Source organism: Protopterus annectens, chromosome 16.part0, assembly GCF_019279795.1.
Source record: "Protopterus annectens isolate FY-2018-M chromosome 16.part0, PAN1.0, whole genome shotgun sequence".
Lineage (NCBI taxonomy): Eukaryota > Metazoa > Chordata > Ceratodontiformes > Protopteridae > Protopterus > Protopterus annectens.
In genome coordinates, this window is record NC_056750.1 from 776,365,561 (window position 1) to 776,386,852 (window position 21,292).

The 21,292-nt window shown below is 40.7% G+C and overlaps 1 protein-coding gene across 1 annotated transcript in view; it reads right to left on the bottom strand.

Annotated features, from left to right (window-relative positions):
* Window positions 1-5,401: 5,401 nt before the first annotated feature.
* TMEM203 (transmembrane protein 203) overlaps window positions 5,402-21,292 on the bottom strand; it is a 35,411-nt gene continuing 19,520 nt past the window's right edge. Inside the window, exon 2 of the mRNA XM_044057791.1 lies at window positions 5,402-6,462. Coding sequence (XP_043913726.1) covers window positions 5,947-6,354 — 408 coding nt within the window. The 5' untranslated portion in view covers window positions 6,355-6,462 and the 3' untranslated portion in view covers window positions 5,402-5,946. The remainder of the gene's footprint in view (window positions 6,463-21,292) is intronic.

The following is a 21,292-nucleotide window of genomic DNA, read 5'->3' on the forward strand; positions in this document are numbered from 1 at the left end:
TCCCAGCTATAATACAGAATCGGAATTGTCCAGACATAGTAAAGCCTTGCCGAATCTAATTATGATGGCTGCCAAAAAGGCAATTACGAGAAAAATAGAAATCAAAATCTAGACCAACTTTACTAGAAGTAGTAAGTATAGTAACAGAGATAAAACTGGAACTGGGATCTTTAGAAAAGGGAAGGAGCAAACTACATAGGAAAAAAATGGGAACTGTGGGAATAATATATGCAGAGAAGGAAAGTGGTTTAAGAGGCAGGATTGACTGGATAGATTATAAGTGCTGTATAATATCTGCAACTAAAGTTGTCATTTTGTTTGTTTTTCACTTATATAAATATAAGATTGTTAAATTATCACATATGACATAGACCAAGATGTTTACTGAAAAAAAATATACTATAACAATGATGATCCAGAAGGAAGACTAAGAAAATACTGGTGTCACTGATGGATCTTGATGAAGAAAAAGCATCTAACAGAGTAAGCTGGGATTTTATGACTATGGCAATGGAAGCATTTGCATTGTAAGGTTAATTAGATGGATATACGAGGGATCGGAGGCAAAATTCCAAGTGGGAGGGTTCCTGTCTGATAAGTTGGGTCTGAACAGAGGAACTTGGCAGAATGTCCTTTTTCCCTTTTGTTATCTGCATTATATTTAGAATCACATAAGGGACTCAGAAATTCAAGGCTGTAACTGGTATGGTGTTCAAAAAAGTTAGATTTATTTGCAGATATTATATGGTACCTGATGGAACCAGAAAAGAACATCTTAGTGTTGTGGAGCATTCTGAGAGAGTTCTGTTTTTCTTCCCCAGGATATAAAACTAAGATAAATGTGGGTATTGCTGAACCAGATCACATGCGTACATAGGTTATAGCTGCAGCCTTTGTTTTATGGGGACATAAGTGTTTAGGAGCATGAATTAAAAAGGATTATATTTTGGCAGCTAAGGATATGTGGGAACAGATTAAACAAAAGATAAGACAAACAAAGCTCTTGCCTATCGATTTGCATTTTCAGTAAAAAAAAAAAAAAACTTTAGTCCCTATAATTTTATACACAGATCAGGCATATTTGTTATCAGCCAGAGGAGAAGACATGGATAGTAACAAAATGAAGGATTTTACCTGGGAGGGGAAGAGAGCACTAGTACTATGAGATTTAGGATTACTTGGCTTGAGGGTTTATTTTTGAGCTACACAGTTAAGGCATTTATAACACAAGTAGAAAGCTAAAATTCAAAGTGGAAAAAGCTGATGATGAAGCTGTGTGTGTGTGTGAGTGAGAGAGAGAGAGATTCAATAAATAAGGAAAGAATGGAATTCTGGATGCAGAACCTTTAGGAGAACAACAGTCAAAGAATATTTATAAAGCAGCAGAAAGTACACCAAGAACTAAGCCAACACAGGAATGAAGGAAGATTCTGCCAATATGTATGACTGCAATTAGTGGTACAGAGAACTGGCAAGTGGGGGTTGGAATTTTGTGGAGGAGGCTGGCAAAGGAACAAATAAGACAGGGAAAGGTAACAGAATGGGAAAAGGCCATGAAGACATTTGGCTTGCAGGCTAGTAACTGCCTTCCTTATCAGGGTCTGATAGAATATAGACAAAGAGAAAGGCATAGGGAAATCCTAAATAAAAAAAAAAAAAAAAGATCTGCACTGGTTGAGTTTTTAACTGAATCTAGAACAGAAGCTGCTGTTAAAAAGGGATACAAGACACTGCAAAATAACCATAGGAATCAATTGGAAAAGGAGAACAGAAGGATTGTGAATTGCATAACTAATCTCAATTCCCAAAGAAACAATGGGAGGACATATGTATGACTCCCACATATACAACACAATTTAGCAGATTTAGGATTTTTGCCTGGAAGTGTTTGCTTAGATACTTTTATACCCAAGCAGACTCCACAGAATTTTCTCTCAGGTAGAGGGTAAATGCTGGAGGTATAATGGGGAAGAAAGAGATACTAAGAGCAAATGTTCTCAGAGTGTGTAAAGGGTTGGCAGACTTGAAAATTCCGTACAGATTAGTATGTCAGGAATACTGGGCAAACAAATGAATGTAATGGAGGAAATTATTATTTATTTATTTTTTTAACTGGGCTACAGGATCTGAATTGCCTAGACATAATAATGCCTTGCTAGGTTTAATTCTGGTGGCTGCCAAAAAAACAATTACTGGAAAATGGAAGTCAAATTCTAAATCAAATACACTTGTAGTCAATACTGTAATAGATACAAGAAAAAGTAGGATCTTAAATCTTTAGAAAAGGGAAGTACATTACATAGAAAAAAATGGAAACTGTGGGGGCAATACATGCAGAAAAATGTTTTTGAGGATGAATTTAAGAGAAGGCAGCAAGTGAACAATTTATGTAAAGCTGCTTTGATTACGCACGTATAACGTTTGTGAGAACTTTTTAACATGGTTTAACTAATATAAAAGTGCAAGTCTGTCTATGTCAGTACTGATAATTCAATCATCTTCATTCGGCTGTTCCCATTAGGGGTCGTCACAGCGGATCGTCTGTTACCATTTCTTCCTGTCCTCTGCATTTTGCTCTGTCACACCAACCACCTGCATGTCCTCTCTCACCACATCCATAAACCTTATCTTAGGCCTTCCTCTTTTCTGGTTACCTGGTAGTTTCATCCTTAGCATCTTTTTCCCCAATATACTCAGCATCCCTCCTCAGCACATGTCCAAACCAACATAATCTTGCCTCTCTGGCCTTGTCTCCAAACCTTCCAACCTGGGCTGACCCCTCTAATATACTTACTCCCAATCCTGTCCACCCTCGTCACACCCAGTGCAAATCTTAACATCTTAACTCTGCCACATCCAGCTCAAACTCCTGCCTTTTTGTCAATGCCACCATCTCCAACCCATATAACATAGCTGGTCTCGCTACCCTCTTGTAGACCTTCCCTTTCACTCTTACTGGTACTAGTCTGTCACAAATCACTCCTGACACTTCTCCACCCATTCCATCCTGCCTGTACTCTCTTTACCTCTCTTCCACACTCACAGTTACTCTGAACTATTGATCCCAAGTATTTAAACTCATCCACCTTCACCACCTCTACTCCTTGCATCCTCACCATTTCTCTATCCTCCCTCTCATTCACACACATATATTCCGTCTTAGTCCTGCTGACCCTCATTCCTCTTCTCTCTAGAGCATATCTCCATCTCTCCAGGGTCGTCTCCACTTGTTCCCTACTCTCACTACAGATCACAATGTCATCTGCAATCATCATAGCCCACGGGGACTCCTGTCTGATCTCGTCTGTCAACCTGTCCATCACCACTGTAAATAAAAAAGGGCTCAGAGCTGATCCTTGATGTAACCCCACCTTAAACACAGTCACTCCCACCGCAGACCTCACCGCTGTCACACTACCCTCATACATATCTTGTACCACTCTTACATACTTCTCTGACACTCTTGACTTCCTCATACAATACAACAACTCCTCTCTATGCACCCTGTCATATGCAACTCCTTCTGACCTTCTCTGTACTTCAACACCACTCTCAGAGCAAACATCACATCTGTAGTGCTCTTTCCCGGCATGAAACCATACTGCTGATCACTAATCATCACGTCTCTTCTTAATTCAATAAAGTATTTAAATAAGAATGTGTTTACCTCACAGACAAGGGGGTACAGGGTTTGATTCTCACTAAGGGGAGGTTGGCTAGGGTTAAAACAGTTCACAATGGCAGCTAGCCTAGTACTTACCAATGAACCTGTATGCACTGCTTCCTAACTATCCATTCATATACACACAGCTAATTAGAGAATCACAGTTTTGTCCTAATTCCCATTTTTATTTCACACAAAAGATTTAAAGGAATTACATTATAACTGGGATCACACAAACAGTATCAGCGCTGTACGAGTATTGTATTATGTACGTTATATTATATGCCAGTATGAATGTCCCCTCCACTATATGCGGTTTCTTGCTGAATAAAGGAAACCCTCTTTGCTACCATCTTAAGAACATTCGAGCAATGCCTAATGCCTGCTCTTTTCCCAAGTAAATCTAGTACTGTCCCTTTAGAGGGCAGCCTCTTGAACACCACCACCCGTAATCTTATCCAGAGACGCAAGGTAATAAAATTTCCATCTTGGCACTGAAATACTAACTGAAGCAAGAAAAAAATTCAAAAATATGCCAAAACCTGTGGAAGAGAAATTCTGAAAGCTTCTACTTCACTTCCGTTGAGTTATGCCAGACCAATAAAATGCATCTAACATGTAGTATATTACAATACAAATTAAAGGAGCCAGATAAACATCTGGTGCAGTTGCAGTATGTCCATGGCAGCAGTAACATAGGTTTAGTACTGCCCCAAAGTCAAAGAGGGCCATTTTTTTTTTAAGTTGGGGGGGGGGGGCTGTAGTGATAACTGGGAGCAACTTTCCATGAGGAATAGAACGGTCTGGAAGGAAACAGACACCAAAGTGAAGAGGAGGTATGTCAACTGAACCAGAACAGAGCTGCAGCACTGCAGGCCTACTCTGGTAGACGATCACATGCAACTACGACCACACAAGAGCCCGCATTCTATGAGGTAGCAAGAAAAAAAAAACATTCTGGCACCTACAGTACGACAGCTGCCATCTTTCTGATGCAGGCGGCCCCCTCTAACTAAAGAGAAAAAGCCTGCAAAGGGGTTAAGCAACACACATGACAGCCACAGGCAGAGGAAAACGGAAGAGTTAAATTGCTAGAAGTTGATTTTATTTACAATAAAAGATGCTGGATATCTTGATTTGGAGTTTCTTCTTGCAGACTTAGAAAACAATAACATCCCAAAACAGGAGAAAAAGCAAACCAACAAAAATCCTTTACCTATTGTTGCTAACTTCTTAGCAAGAAAAAAAAGAGTTTATATATACATATCTAGCACTATAACCTCTTAGCTGGGCTGAAAGTCTTGCAGGAAACCTGGGCTACATCACCCACGGATTTTCTAATTAGACTGCTGAATGCGGATACAAAATTAGAAAACTACCACCTGCATAGACATTACACTTTCTACATACAAAAACACACACAAAAAGATAATGTATAAAAAACTGACAATAACAAAGGCAAAGAATTCAACTGAACATGCACATCACTTCCTTGACGGTTAAAAGAAATAAGCACAAATATAGGACAGGAAAAAATTAGCATACAGTTAAGAAGACTATTCCCTTTGTGATGCATAAAATCACACAGTCATGATGCCAGCACTGCAGAAAGAAAAGGTTGTAGTGTTGTGACTGTAATGCTGTTGAACTCCTGTATGAAATTACCTACTTCTAGAATGTGCTTAAATTAAGATTTACTTTTTCACAGCACATTTTCAAAGTAACCATTTGCAGATATGAAATTGGTAGCTTGAAGTTCTTTAATATTTACATTAAAAAACAAAAATATGCAAACATATTTAAGATAACATTTGGAAAATGTATGTCCTTTAGATACAGTTCATGAAGTACTTTCATGTCAAATCTTAACAATGCACTACTTGACTTTGTGCCTCTTCTTTCTAGTACTGTCAGTTCAGCATTAGAACCATTCAAGTCTTACTCTTTCAGTAACTTGGTGACTTGTCCAATAATAGAGAGAGAGAAGTAGATCTTGCACCTAGTTCTTTATAACCTGGTTTATACGAGGAAATTCCATACCTCCAAAGTTTTCTTACAAGTACCGATATAAGTACTCCAGTAGTATTTAAGTTCCAATTGCATTTGCTCTCAAAGGTCCAAATCACACTTCTCAAACTCACAGGAAAAAAAGAGACCGGGATTACAGCCGGAATTTCCTCAATTGTAGCTATACAACCGTTCTCATGCTGTATGGATGTTTGCATCATCACATACTAGTTCGTAAAAACAAGGTTGTTCAACCCCACGTCAGAGACATTAATTCAGTTTACTCTGCATGCTCGGATTACAAGCAGCTGAAGCAGGATGAATATAGGGGACACAATAAGTCCATACCACAATTCTTTGGCCTGCTCGACCAGTTTCTGACAAAGAAGCATCTCAAATACAAATTTTAGACTGAGGACTGTAAGGATCCAAAACAGACGTAACACAGCAAGGCGCTTCTCACTGTCCCTGAAAAGACGGATTGATACAATTGTGGTAAAGTAAGTACTAACGCCATCTGCAGCAAACAGAGGGGTAAAGACATACCACCACTCCAAAGTGGAGACAAAGTTATCAACTTTCAGGGCTAAAAGAACAGAGAACAGCAAGAGAGAGAACAAATGTACAAACATTTCAAAGGGGGCAAAACCGAGCCACTGAACCAGTTCTCGCTGGGAAAACATCTTCAGATGATGCAGATGTTGTCAACACTACCAAAATATGTCTTCAGCTTCTCACAGTGCAGAACATGATTCAGTGTAGGGCAAGGCAGGAGCAATATCAACTGTAACCTGCAGACAGAAGTGAAAACAAATAAGTTACTAGAAATGCCTGATGTTTAAACCAGTGTCAAACAAATTTCATAATGCATTTTAAAATTCATACAGGGAGACCCGTCTTGGTAAGTATCTTCTCAAGGTGGACTCTTGTTTTAACAAATCTCACCAAGACGACACTGATATACAGACCATTTTATACAGAATAAATAACTGACAGTATGATAAAAACGACAACAGCTGAATGTGCAAGTCTCACAATAAAAAAGTGCACAGTCTTGGTATTTGCATTATTGCCAGGATTAATTAAAAAAAAAAAAAAAAAAAAAAAAAAAAAAAATTGATACGCAAAGCTATGAACACATCATCATAGACCTAATAAACAAGGATATAGGGAATCTCCAAGCTCTGGATCCCACACAGTTTGGTTTTGTGAAGGGTAGATCATGCCTGCTCAACTTGGTCGACTTCTTATATTTTATTTATTCCAATTTGATGACCAGGGAGGGTCCACTGGGCTTGGGGGGCCCATTTTCAGTGGAGGCCCGGGGAAGAAAAGCTCCACAACACAAAGTTTACTTACACGAATTGCTTCAAAGACCGTTTGCATTACAAACAGATTGCATTAAAAAAAAAAAAAAAAAAAAAAAAAAAAAACACACAATTACAGTTGAGTCAGTCACCAGAGCTGTGGATGAAGGCAAGGTGGTTCATACAGCCTACCTTAATCTGGCCAAGGCTTATACCATTCCCCAATTCAGGAATCACAGAAAAACTCAATAAAGCTAGGCATCAACTCCTACATCACTAAGTGGGTTGCAAACTGGCTCACAGAACCCACAGTGTGAAAGTAGCCGATTCCAAGTCAGACTGCCGACTAGTCACGAGTGGAGTCCCACAAGGTTCAGTCCTGGGCCCTCAGTCCTCTCCTGTTTGGTATTTACTTCTCTGAAGTCCAGGCCAACATGAAGGGACTCTAGCTGACAAAGACTATTGCAAGTTGGGAGCTATTATTAACTCCCCAAGTGATGTTGATATCTTACAGAAGAGCCTCAATGATACCAACGACTGGCGTCAGAACCATGGCCTTAACCCAAATGCCAAAAAAATGATGTCATCACCCCTTTGGGAAAAACCCAGTTCCCATGAATTACCACATTGATGGTAATCCACTGAACACAGAAGGCATTATAAGAGATCTGGGAACACAGGCTGACAGCAACCTCTCTTTTGACCACCACATTGCCACTGTGGTCAGAAAGTCCTTCTATGTGGCACATCTAATTACTAAGGGTTTTGCATCCAGGAAGAAAAATAGGTAATTGTCTCCCTCATTAGGCCAATCAGAGTACAACACCCCATTTGGCATGTACCTCACTAGCCACCTGCAACAACTGGAGAGGCCGCAAAAGTACCTCACAAAGAGTATCCTAGGCCTTAAACACTTTTCCTATATGGACAGACTCAAAGAACTCCAACTATTCTCGGTCTCATATCGCCTACTTAGAGGCGATTTCTGTTTGACTTACAAAGCCATGTCTGACCCAGCTCTGTTAGAAATGCTACCTCTAAAGAAATCCCAATTCTGCCCCACCACATGCTCCAGAGCCCTCATTACCACAATTAACAGAACATGCTGGAGGGACATGTTCATAACCCAAAGACCGCCCATGCTATGGAATATGCTTCCCATACATGACCAGCAGTGCACCTCACTGACCCTCTTCAAGAGAGATCTTGATAAGTGGATGGGAAACAGAAAATTCACCCCAGGGATAACTCCAGTGGCTTTACTCGACAGAGGCACTGGGAAATAAGGTTGGGTGGCACAATATGAACAAACTAAACTTTTGTTGTTTTGTAGCTACGACTTTACTCGTTGCCTTTTTTGTGTGGTTCAAGGGTAATCCTATGGCTAGGCTTGTAAAGGGTTCAGGGCCATTAGCCTAGTACACACCTATGAACCTATAAAGTCTAGGGGATGCACGTGTTGAAGCCACTCCATCTTCAGAAACCACTGAACTTCCTCATGTGAGGTTTGGCCAGAAGGATTAGAATGGTGGAAGCCATGAACTCCAGAGCTCCGAGAAACTCCCTGGCTGTAATGGAAGCCAGGGGAAGAAGAGTTTGAAATAAGAAATTCGAGTTAAGGCCTTTAGAGGGGGCAGGAGATGACAGCATTGGCACCATCTGAATCCCGTAACCCAGAAAGACATGATCCTGAGAAGGAGTCAGGGGAAGACTTTTTAAAAGGTTTACCGTGAACCCCAGACTTTGAAGAGAAATGGTAAAACAAATATTTTGCAGAAGGATCTCTGGAGAGAATGCCTGAATCAGCAGGTCATCCAAATAAGAAAATATCTGGATCCCTTGACGGCTGCAAAAAGCAATCACAGGAGCAAGGCATATGGTGAACACCCTTGGAGCAGTAGAAAAGCCAAAGGGCAAAGCACAAAACTGAAAATGCCAGAAAGCAATAGAGAAATGCAAAAATCTCCTGAAGAGAAGATGGATCGGAAAATGGAGATAAGCACCCTTGAAATCCAGAAACACCAGAAGATCTGGAGGTAGCAAAAGGAAAAAAGGTCTGAAGGGACAACATCGAAAAGGAAGGCACCTTCAGAAAAAAGTGTTTAGATGAGAGAGGTCTAGAATCAGTTTCCATATATGTTTTCTGGGCACTAGAAGCATTCTTGAATAAAATCCCTTCTCCCTTTGGGACACAGGCACGTCTTGAATAGTACCCTGAGACAACAGATGTCGAAGAAAGAAAGAAAGAAGTTGTCCCCGAGGAGGTTGAGGAATGCCCATAAGAGGAGGACAGGAATTTCATACCAAGAACTACCCCTGAAGAATAATTGACAGAACCCAAGAATCTTGGGTGATCCGAAGCCAAACAAGAAGAGAAAGATGAAGGCAAAGAAAGAGGAATGTGGCTGGGAACAGGTGGATAGTCAGACAGCACTTGGTTTGTCAGGAAACAAAGGCTTCAGAATCTCTGCAGTCTGAGTGGCTTTAGCAGGAGGAGCCTATTTATCACCCTTTTTACCTTTGGAAGGAGGGCAAGATATCCTATGAACAAAGGCTGGCTTAGAAGGCTAGTTTCCCTGAAATTTAGGCACAGGAGAAACAAAGACATGTTTAAGCTCCTGTAAGTTCTTCCCCTTGTCTTGAAGGGAGACATGAACAAAGCAGCAGCTGCTTCCCCAAACAAGAGTTTAGTATCCGGAGGAGCATCCAGCAACTTAGTCTTAATATCATCGGGTAAAGGTTGAAGACTAAGCCAATCATACCTCCTCAGTACAGAACCAAAAGCAGCAGCCCTAGAAGTGGCATCCACTGCATCCTAACATCATATGATAGAATGACAAACTACTTGAGGAAGTCCCTAGCAGGGAAAGGGAAGAAGATTTACTCAGAGTCTGGAAGACAGCAAAAAAACTGACAAGTTTGAGAAAGAAGAGCAAACACATACCTAGATATATGGATCTGATAATTAATAGCCCTAAAAGCTAGGGTGGCAGAAGTAATAAAAACCTTCTTACCCAGCCTGTCCATGGTTTTGCTGTCCTTGTCAGAAGGCAGTAACTTGGACAAAGGAAGCAACTGAGACATCTTAGAAGTTAGACACCACAGAGGGGTCAGCAGCAGGAAATTTGAACAGAAAGGAACAGTCCTCAGGCACCATATAACACCTAGCAGACTTTTTGGGAGCAGGGGGCAGAGAATCAGGTGCTTTAGAGGCATTAGAAAAAATATCTAGTAAAGCAGCCAAGACAGGAGGAATAGACACAGATTTAGGAGAATCATCTGCAGTAACTCATACTACCGCTTATGGATATTGGAAACAAATCCCACCATCCTAGAGAGATTGTGGCGCCAAAGTAAGTTTCTGGACTATTACAGTCCTCCTCCTCAGACCCACAGTCTAAAGGATAAATAATCTGGGTAGAATAAGTAAGGAATTCATCAGAATCCAACTCTTCCTCAGAAGAATTGAATTCCCTGGGCCTTTTAGGTGAAGACCACCAAGGAAAAGCAGGAACCAAAACCCCTTGAGAATGCTTTAACGACAGTAAAGCATTAAATAACCCCCGAGTAAAGGCCTGCCGCTCACTTTGTGGATCCCTAGGAGTAGAAGAAACATATCTAGTTTTCTGTTTCTTTTGTAAGGGGACATCCATCCAAGAAAACTGAGTGGGTCCTGACTTGAGACGGCAGTCCACAATAGTAGTAGGAACTTCTTCCCCAAGAAAAAACTGTGGAACCCCCTTGACCCCTTGGAAACAAATCAACCATGGTTCCCCTTGAATGCTCGAAAAAGATGCCTGCAAAGCCTCGGACATACTGCCAGCCAGCACCTCTCCAGCCTCCAACCCGGATGCGGCAGAGGAGTCTCACAACACAAACAGGAGAGTTTCTAATAACCTGAGGAGAAACCCCCGGCAGAGGCTGGACAGCAGAAGAGTCTAGTCTTTACCTTTTTCCTCTCTGATGGCTGACTCTCAGGGCAGGAAGTTCCATCCATGGTATCTTTAGCAACCAGCTTAAGACTCTGGTTCTCAAGATACAAGGAAAAGGGAAGAAAGTCTACTAAGAAGGGTTTTTGGAACAAACACCTGACAAATAGAACAAGATATACAGTCGTGAGAAGGTCCGAGACAAAAAGGCATTTACTGTGGCAATCTTTATGGGGAATCTTACTGTTCCTGGATGACATTAACTCCCCAAACAGCACATGCGCACGCACACACACAAAAAGACAACTGGATACTTTTCTGCAACGGTGAGGACTTCAGCAAACAAGAGAAATCACTGGAATTCCAAAAGATGGAAAAAAAAATGGAGGCAGACAGATGGTTAAAAACAGTGTTTGAACTGGCGGCAAAGAAGTTCTGAGGATGGTATGCCTGAATGTCACTATTATGCCCTACTCTATGCGAGGAGTGTGTAGGTGACATTCAGAATACCTTAAAGCAATGGTAGACTTTGGCAGACTTGAGGGAATCCAATCAGTAAGGAATACAGCAGTGGTGAATCTAAGGACATCACAGAGTTCCTACTACATCCAATGGAAACACAGCTACTCCTACCCCATCTCAAATCATACAACCTGAACAGGGCTGCCTTCACTGTTGCCTTCCTAAAAATAATACAAAAATAGAAACACAATACTGTTGGAGGAGATTATAGATGGCAGCATGAAATTCAAATAGATCAAAAACTTGGGACACTGTAGAAATCATGTACTCCCTCAAATACACCTCAAAGAAATCCTGGCATCTACCTTCCTCTACAATATGGCTCTTTAATTTTGACAAATCTACAGACGACACTTGCATCTACACTAGAAAAATACAATAATGTGGCAAAATTTGCCACACGTTTACATTATAGGTTACACTATTGCACTTCCCTAAATTAACTGAACTGGCTTGAAATGCCTCTAACTCGCCTACACAAATGCCTAACCCTACCAGGGATCATTCAGCATTATGCACAATCAAGACAAAACATAATATTCAGTAGTCCAATAAATCAAGCAGGAGATGCTCATTACTCAATCTAGGTCACTGAAATATGGAACTCTGTCCAATGCTCTCAGAGATTAACCAAGAGGATCTCACCCAAACAAATGACTGGTGCCAGAAACACAGCCTCAGGCCGAATACGAAAAAATGCATCAACTCTTTTGGGGAGAGAGAGATGTCCCCACAAACTATCACATGAATAACAATGTTCTAAGCACGGAGTCAGTCGTGAGGGATTTAGGCACCCAGATTGACAGCAGCCCAACTTTTGACCACCATGTTGCTTCCACTGTACGGAAAGCTTTCTATATGGCCCACCTCTTAAGTAAGGGTATCTCACCCAGGGACAAGAAGTCATAACATCCCTGTATTCTTCCCTCATAAGGCCCATTATTGAGTACAATGCCCCATTTGGCATGTACCTTGCAAAGCACATGCAACAGCTGGAGAGACCACAGAGGTTCCTCAACAGGAGAATCCAGGGCCTCAAACATCTACCATACACAGACGGGCTGAAAGCCCTATGCCTCTACTCTGTTTCATACAGATTCCTCACAGGTGACCTCTGGCATACAAGGTGATCTTGGACTCTGCCTTGATGGGACTGCTGCATATCCGCAAGTCAAGCTCCACTTGAGTAACCTGCACACGTGGCCTCAACCTGGTCTGTGACATCAATAGGACTTCCTGGTGGGACAGATGTGTCCTAGAGCCTCATCCACCTATGGCATAAACTTCTTCTTGTCAAGCGGGGTACCTGTTTACCCCTTTTAAGCACAATCTAGATAACTGGATGGGAAATAGAAAATACACCCCTGGGATTCCACCAGTGTCCCTGCTGGACAGGGTCATCGGGTGCTGATTTGTCTACGCATAGGCTAAACTCTTGGCTAGGCTTATAAGGCCTCAGGGCCAAAAGTCTAGTAACTTTCTATGATCCCATGAAATTTCCCAGTTAAATTTATTGCACATCTTTCGGCTTATCCCGGTTAGGGGTCGCCACAGTGGAACTCCGGTCTGCTAATGGCTGGCAGTGGATTTTTACGGTGCCAAGTTGCCAGCCCAGCACCCAACCTTCAAAGAAGGTAGACCCATTCACGCACCTACCTGCATGTCTTCAGATGTCATTTGACTGTGGGGAGGGCACGCGGACTGCACACAGAAGGCACTGCAGCCGAGAATCGAACAGAAGAACCTCTTGCTGTGAGGTGACAACGCTAACCGCTGCACCACCGTGGCCCTTCCCCAGTTAAATTTATTACTAGGTTATATTAAATGTAACTTTCACTTTTAATCGCCCCCTCTCTCTACCTGAACAATTCTTGACTTTTCTGCCCATCACTATAATTCTTGAATGACTACTTTTATGTTTATTATTTATAAATATTTGAAGTCTTGATTATATTCAATTTTGGTTTTGCAACTGTGTACTTGTCATTTAGTAAGAAGTTACATTTGAAGTCTGTGGAGTTTGTCTATTTAGGCCTGCAATTAATCTTTTCCTGCCCAGTTACTCTTTCCAGGAAAACAAATGTTAATAAAAATGTTAATAAATACATAAAACACACAGACAGACAAAATAGTTACAGTTCATGTTTTGCTCTAATCTTCCTGATATCAATTTTCAGTTCTGTACAGATCCCATTGAAAATCTTTTAAAATACACGGACTAAGATTTGTTTTATCTTCCTTTGTTACAGATCTTACTTAGGTCGATCAGTTGCATAAGTATCTGTTGAAGTTGCAGAGGGAGTAGTGATACTGCAAGGAAATTTCAAGAGCTTGCATTGGAGTAAGGTCGTCTATCTGAAGTCCTTAACTTCAAAACAGTTAGGTGTAAGGAGTGTTTTGGGACTTTAAAAGGAGTAGTTCACTAAAAAATGGTTAATGGCAGATTTCAAAATCACAGATGATGATACTACTGGGGTGGTACATGAGGAGCCTATCATCAACCCCTTTCCCCCATTTTCTACATGGGGTCGAGGAATTGTGTTCACGGTCGCCATCTCTCTCGATTAAATACCACATTCCTGCCGTCAACACTCATGCTTGACTGTCGCAGATCTTCTTTCACACAATCCATCCACCTCTTTGCTGGACGTCCTAGCTTCCTCTTACCTTCTTCCCGTCTATCCCAAATCTTCTTCACCAGACTTTCTGCAAAACCACCATAATCTGTTCTTTTGATCTTTTCTGCAATTGGAGCTACTTTGGCTTCTGTTCTTATGTCCTCATTTCTTGGTCTGTCTCAGAGTCCATCTTACCACCCTTCTGAGGCACTCCATCACCTCTACCTTCTTCATCTGCTCTTCCTTTACTGCCCAGGCTTCTGTACCATGTAGGAGTATTGGTTGCACCACTGTCTTGTACACCTTACTTTTCAGCTTCTTTGGCATTCTTCTATCATAGACTATACCCGGCACTCTATGCCAGCTGGCTGCAGCCCCTTTAATTTTAGCTTTGACCTGTTCATTCAGACTTCCTTTCTCCTCAACCAACCCTCCCAGACACTTGAAGCTGTTTACCTGTTCCACTATCTTCCCTCTATCGTAACTCTCACCTTCTGATTTCTCCAGTTTGCTGCCATTACCACTGTCTTATCTGTGCTTCATTTCATCCCATGTGCCTTCAGTTTTGCATTCCATTGCTCTCTACTTTGCTGGAGAGCTTGCACAGAGTCTGCCTGTAATGCCACATCATCCGCATACAGCAACTTTGATCTGTCCCCTCCAACCTGTTTGTTAATGTAGTCCATCACCAGTATGAACAGCAGTGGGCTCAGAGGTGACCCCTAGTGTATACCTACTCTCACTGGGAACCCCTCTGTGAGGCTGAACACTGTTTGTACTTGAGTCACTGGGTCCTTGTACACAGTCTGCACTAATTTCATCAATGTTTCTGGGACTTTGAACCACTGCAGTACTGCTCAGATCGGCTATCTTGGCACCATATCATATGCATTATCCAAGTCTAGGAATGCCCAGATGGTCTCTTTCCTCATCTCTAGCTTCTTCTCAACTATCTGCCTCACTGCAAACATCAGGTCAGTTGTGCTGCATCCTGACCTGAATCCGAACTGCTCATCTCCCATATTACATTTTACTACTCGCGTATCCATTTATTAATCAACCTCTCTAGAACTTTCATACAATGTGATAGGAGTTTAATTCCTCTGTACTTCCCACAGTTGTGGATGTGACCTTTGCACTTGTATAATGGCACGAGTATGCTTATTCTTCAGTCATCTGGGCTGCGCCTTTCTCTCCACACTGCTAGGAGTACCCTCAGGAGCCATTTCTCCCCTATCTCACCCAGCACCTTTTGATATCTGCTGTGACCTCATCGGAGCCTGCCTTCCCTGACTTCATTTTCCTTAGTGCTACAGTTCAAGGGTAGACTTCTCGCATTGTAGGCTGTTTCTGCAGCAGTACAGCTTCTGTGCGGGTTTCTTTATTCAGAAGCTGCTGGAAATACTCCTTCCATATGCCTTTGATGTTTTGTGGACTGGTGAGCAGGCTCTTGCTGGCATCCCTTATGAAGGGTGTGTGTCTGACTATCTTTATCTTTCGGTCTTTGCCTTGCAACAGGATATAGATTCTTTAGGCCACCTTATGATTCACTTTCCAGAAGTGACTTTGTTGGCAAGGAATAGGTCTAGAGTGCTCCTATGGGATGGTCAACTACTTCTTATAGTGAATTAATTATCAAGTCCAGGAATCTTTAGGTAGAGCCAACCTGAGGTAGAAGTGCACAAAGTTATTAACATATACATATAAATCAATCATCATAAAACTTATTTTTCATTTTGGGTTGCTCTAAGTACACTTAAGAATCACTCAGGATTGCCTGGGGATATGGAGGGTGTCCTACAGTGGCAACAGATCAGACAATTTACTATAAAAAGACTTCTGGCACAGAGAAAGGAACTCATGATATAAAATCACTTTTGTAGTGTGCTATATGTTGTACTTTTATTTGCCATATTGCCAAGTCCATTTGATAGTTTCTGCCTAAAAATGCACTATGGGGACAGCAATGGTTAAGGCTAGTAAGCAGAAGCCATGGAAAATGAAGTGCAGGTCACCTTTAGTGAAGCAGGTAGGTCTGTTTACCACTTGCCCAAAACTACACTACAACACACCATATTATTTGAAACTAACCCTCACCCCGATGTATATACTAACTCCATAATCACAAGTTTCCCCACATTGGAAGTGTTTATTTGCCTGGGGAAAACTACATGGTGCAGTATTTTCAGTTTTGTTATTTCCGTCTCAGCAAAATGACATTCGGCTTTATGGGAATTTGGTCATTTAAAGTAGACGTTTACCACCTCTTCCCTTGCAAACATATTCTGGATATCCTTAGTATGTCGCTAACTACTTGGCTTTTAAAGGCAATTAATTTTTGTTATATTTAAAAAGCATTTGTGGTGAAGGTAGGATTCCACTCGGGACCATAGCCTTACCTGCATCCGAGACATGCATAGTGAGACAGAAGTTTCTCTGCAGGTCTTTCAGGGCTGAGCACTGAAAGTCTCAATAGGTCATATTCATATGTCTACAGTGGGGACTGAAGAGACCTTGCAACATTGTGGATACCACTGACTGACATACAACTACTGCAACCCTGTTAATGTTTAATATGCAAGTGTGGAGCAATCAATTACCAGAACATTTCTATATGGACTCTGGGATTTGCTGCCAATGGTAGGTTTACAGTCTGCACAGCTTGGTGACTCATTAATATTTGTGAGGTTAATAACTTTGTGTTACAAGACATCTGTGGAGACTATCTTCCTGATTCTAGGAGACTTAAGTGACTTTCTGCTAGCCGTATGGTGCTCACAGATTATCACTTTTGACGCGAGGATGGTCTCCGTGTTGTGTAGATAGATGTTGTCAGAAATCTATCATGCATGCCTAGTAATACTTAAAGGTCTGAAATAACGGACACAAGTTGATTGGTCTTCCTTGTCGACCAAGTTTCTTACAGTGTGTCAACAGGGCTGCCAAACACAGTTAGTAGCTTAGCTAACAGATGCAAGGTTTATAATAATCATTCAAAAGCACTAGCATCAGTTGTAGTACTTAAACCTACATACAGCACAACAGCCAGTGACAGCTTCCTTGTACTTTGTTGCAAGATGAGCAGTCTAGGACAAAGCAACATTAAATTGAATTTGCTTTGTGACAGAAGGTAAAGTAGATAAACAACTAGCAGAAAATGACCTATGCTATTTAAAATAAAATGACAGTATTCTACTTTCCTGGTTTAAATGAAATCCCATAAGCAGAACACATGGCAAGAGGACTGTTGCACAGTTCTGTGCAGCTCAGCCAAATATAACCTTCTAATATATTTAATGTTTATTATTTTAAAAAGTCTACTTGATCTGTGACCTTTGTCCCAGGACAGGTTTGGTTTTGGAAGAATTCCGGAACTAAGAAGTTAAGACCTTCAGATTGTATCACCAACAATGTGCACAAAAACAAAAAACTGAAACCAGAAGTTAAGTTACATTACAAGTAAGGATGTTTATCAAGAAAATGAGTGACCAATTCTTGTAAAACACAGAAAGAAAAGCAGTTGTTTCAGCAATTTCAGTGGGAAAAAATAAGAGCATTTTTTAAAATAAAAAAAAACACAAGCTACTGCCATTACAACTGAACAGGACAATGAAATAGTGATACCTCCCTCTTCATGTGGGACTGTCCCTATTTGACCAAATGTGCCTTGCAAGAAACCATGAAAGATGCACTTTTAGGACAAACAGTGCTGTCTAACCTTTCAATATCTGTTGCATAAAACTATGATTCCGGATTTTAAATAATATAATTTGAAACAAAAGGAACGACTGACATTCAGCCTACTACTACTACTACCAGTAAGATGGAGACAAGGTGATCATTGCAAAACCTGGGCTCTGCTCCACTACTAGTAGGAACTCGCAGGAAGTTCACACAGTTATTTGGAGATTGTTCCTATACTGGCAAAGCTAATGCATAACAGAGAAGAAAAAAAAGTCTTGGGAAAAGTGCTTTGCAAACCCGATGTTCCTGCAGTGGCATACCTGATGCATAAGAAAGAAGAACAAACTGCAGTGGAAAGCTGGAGTGTCCCGTCTGGTAAGTATGCCATGTAAGTATGCCATGATGCGAAAGCATAACATGGGGGCCAGCAGATATAGCAGTGGTCCCATCCACACTACAGCAAAGGATGGCTATGGAAGGTGCTTAATTTTCACAGAAAATAAAGCTAGGGCTTCAAAACAATTACGCACCATATTGCAAGAATAATTATGTATAAAAAATTAAATGACTGTTTACCAGGAATTGAGATGATCTTTGCTACTCACTCTAACCACCTAGATGAGATAAATATGCAGAACAATAAGACAAAAAATAACTTGATCGGGCTGAAGTGAAACTAGAGCAGCATGAATTGAAACCAGTAGAAAAGGAAGTTGAAGAAAGATATTTTAAGATTCACTAGCATACCGGAGAGTCTTGAAGGAACTGATCCTGTTGCCTTCATGAATGCGTAGGTCTATCACAGCATCTTTGGTCTTAACTTTCTACAACTTGTACTAGCGCAATACGAAAGAATATTAACAGAATTCGGGAAGGGGGGGGCAGCAATTTGTGATAATGACAATATGCAACCATGTGTAGGGGAGGGCACTTTTTTTGCTGGCTATTAAGGTGTGAAAGCAACTGAACTGGAGAATCAGCTGCTCTTTTCTAGACTAATTTTCAGGTATTTCAGGAATTACCTTTTTATCACCAGTGGAGGGCACAGGGAGTTGTTAAACCAGCCAGTTTTATCTTCTGTTCCCCAAGGCAACGTTTAAAAACGGAATAATTCTTTCAAAGTTGTTGTTGGTCTGGTAGCCCATTAAATGCTGAATAGCTAACAGGCAGCAGCTTTCTAAGTAGATAAGATGCAGAGGGGGCTGGAGTACATGACTGAATGTCTCCCCCCTTGTATTAAACATTTTGCTGAAGGAGTGCGACAGACTCATTGGATACAGGAAAGGTATACAAGTTTACTTTCCTGATTTACTGGCCGATTATATCTGTGTACTTGTGCCATCCATTCTCCTTTTCTGTTGTCTTATTTGTTCCCACCTCCTTAGGAAGGGAATTTGGGTAGGCTCATGGGTTGACCACCCCCTGCTATGCAGGCTTACTGGATTAGTTAAAATTTTAAAAAGGAAATAACCAGGCTGGTGCAGACTGGAGCTGTCAATATGCTGAATACTTGAAAGAATATTAAAACAGGATACCAGAGCCTGGAAGAGAAACACAGTCATCTCCCCTGTACTTACTTTTTTTTTTTTTTAACTGTCTTTCAAGTTAATCTGGTATCAGAAAATTACAGATTGCCTGCCCTTAAATCATGAAGCTCCAGCTATCTGTTATAGCAACACTGACAGTAAAAATACTGTTTTGCAGCTACTCATTTTCTCATGTTAATAGTCACTGTATACAATTTTCATAGGACGTCTTCCAAGGTGGCTGCACAATGATCAACAGCATAATTTCAACATTCCCAGTGTAAAAACAGAAACTGACAAAATTCAGTTACTGGCTAAAATGGAAAACTGCCTGGATGCAGGCAAGGAAGAAATATGGAGAATCTGACAGAAAAAAAAAAAACAACAAGAAAAGGTGAAGAAAAAATTACTGGATGGAAAAGATCTTGCAGCTGTTCAGTTCAAGCTTCAGCTCTGGTTCAATAGATGCCTTCCAGTAATTTAGAGGAAAAATAAATCAAATGTACTCAGAGGTGATTAAAATAAATGAAACACTAAAAGAATATATAAACACAAATAAAAGCCTGGAAAAAAAGATTAAAGAAACTTTAACTGGCTATTCAGATGAACTGATAAAACTGCAAAAGTCAGAGGCTGAAATGAAGAAAAGGCTGGCTGGCTAAGAGGCATCTCAAGAAGAGCAGTTTCAAAAAAATAATAGCTTTAGAAGACAGAGTGAACAGAGAAAACTTGTGATTTTCTGCTGTACCAGTGAAACTGGAAGGAGCAGACTATTAATTTTATGGAAGCACAAATACACAAGTGGACTGGGCACACAGAGTGTATGCTCCAGAGCTGGCCATAGGAAACCAGCCAAGACCTTTATTAGCAAAGATGCGCTCATACCAGCGGAAAGAGATGATCCAAAAAAAACTGTGGTAGAAGGGAAACTATTAATAATTGGAGACATTAAGTTTGTGGAAAGTGACTACTCCCTGAACACCAGGCAGAAGAGAAGCAAATTTATCCCTGGAGTCAGGGGAATACTAAAAGGCAGGTGAGAGACTCGAGCTGCTGTATCCAAGGTTCCCCCCCCGGAGGATCAGACATTTTTCATGCAAAACAGGCTAAGGAGAAAATAACATTTACCCAGCAAAGTGAGCCAGCAAGCAGAAGGGCACTGTGCTTCTCCTTTGTCTGATAATAAAGCTCAAGAGAGACACTTTGCCAGAGAAACTTTTTCCAATATTCCAAAATAAAAAAAAATTACACGAGAGGAAAAAAAGCACAGGAACTGGCTAGAAGAATCAGGAGTACCTTGGATTTGAACCAGAGTTTAGTACTGAAAGACAGAAATGATCAGGAAGATGACCAGCAACACTGAAATTAGTGCATACAGGTGAGATTATAAAGCAATCAATCACATTTGTGAAATATGACCTTGCAAATAAAAGTTGCACAGGAAAAAAATGGACTTTTGTTTATTTTGTTAAACTTGTCAGTGGACTATAAAGAAAATACATCATAATGTGTCTTCAATTTTTAGGACGACTCTAAAGAGAAAAAATTAGTTAATATAATGTGACCTTAGGCTGCTGGGTGCAAAAAATGCATTTAGTAGTAGTTCTAAGATGATAATTTTCCCTTGGTTTTACAACTGTGGATGCCTAGATTAGTGTCCTTGGCTTAAGCTATAAATATGTTTTGTACACAAACAGGCCTCCAAATAAGACAAAATGATGAAAGCTATGTAAAATGTTGCGTTTCTTGCATTAGCAAAGAAATTAACTTTTCTTCCATTAGCAAATGTTCACAGTGAGAGACAAAGTCTACAGCTGAAAGCAGTTAGAGGAATTCTCTACATTCTGTTCTAAATTACATTTAGAGAGATTCTTTCATGCATTTGCAAGTTGTTAAGCTATTTTCTCCCTCTTTGCTGACATTTACATGGAGACAAGCTCAGGTGCAAGCAATTGATTTTGAGAGTTCTGAGCATTTATTTGCTGAGGGAAATGTGAACTGAAAAGTACAATGACAAACAGTTCAGTGAAAAATA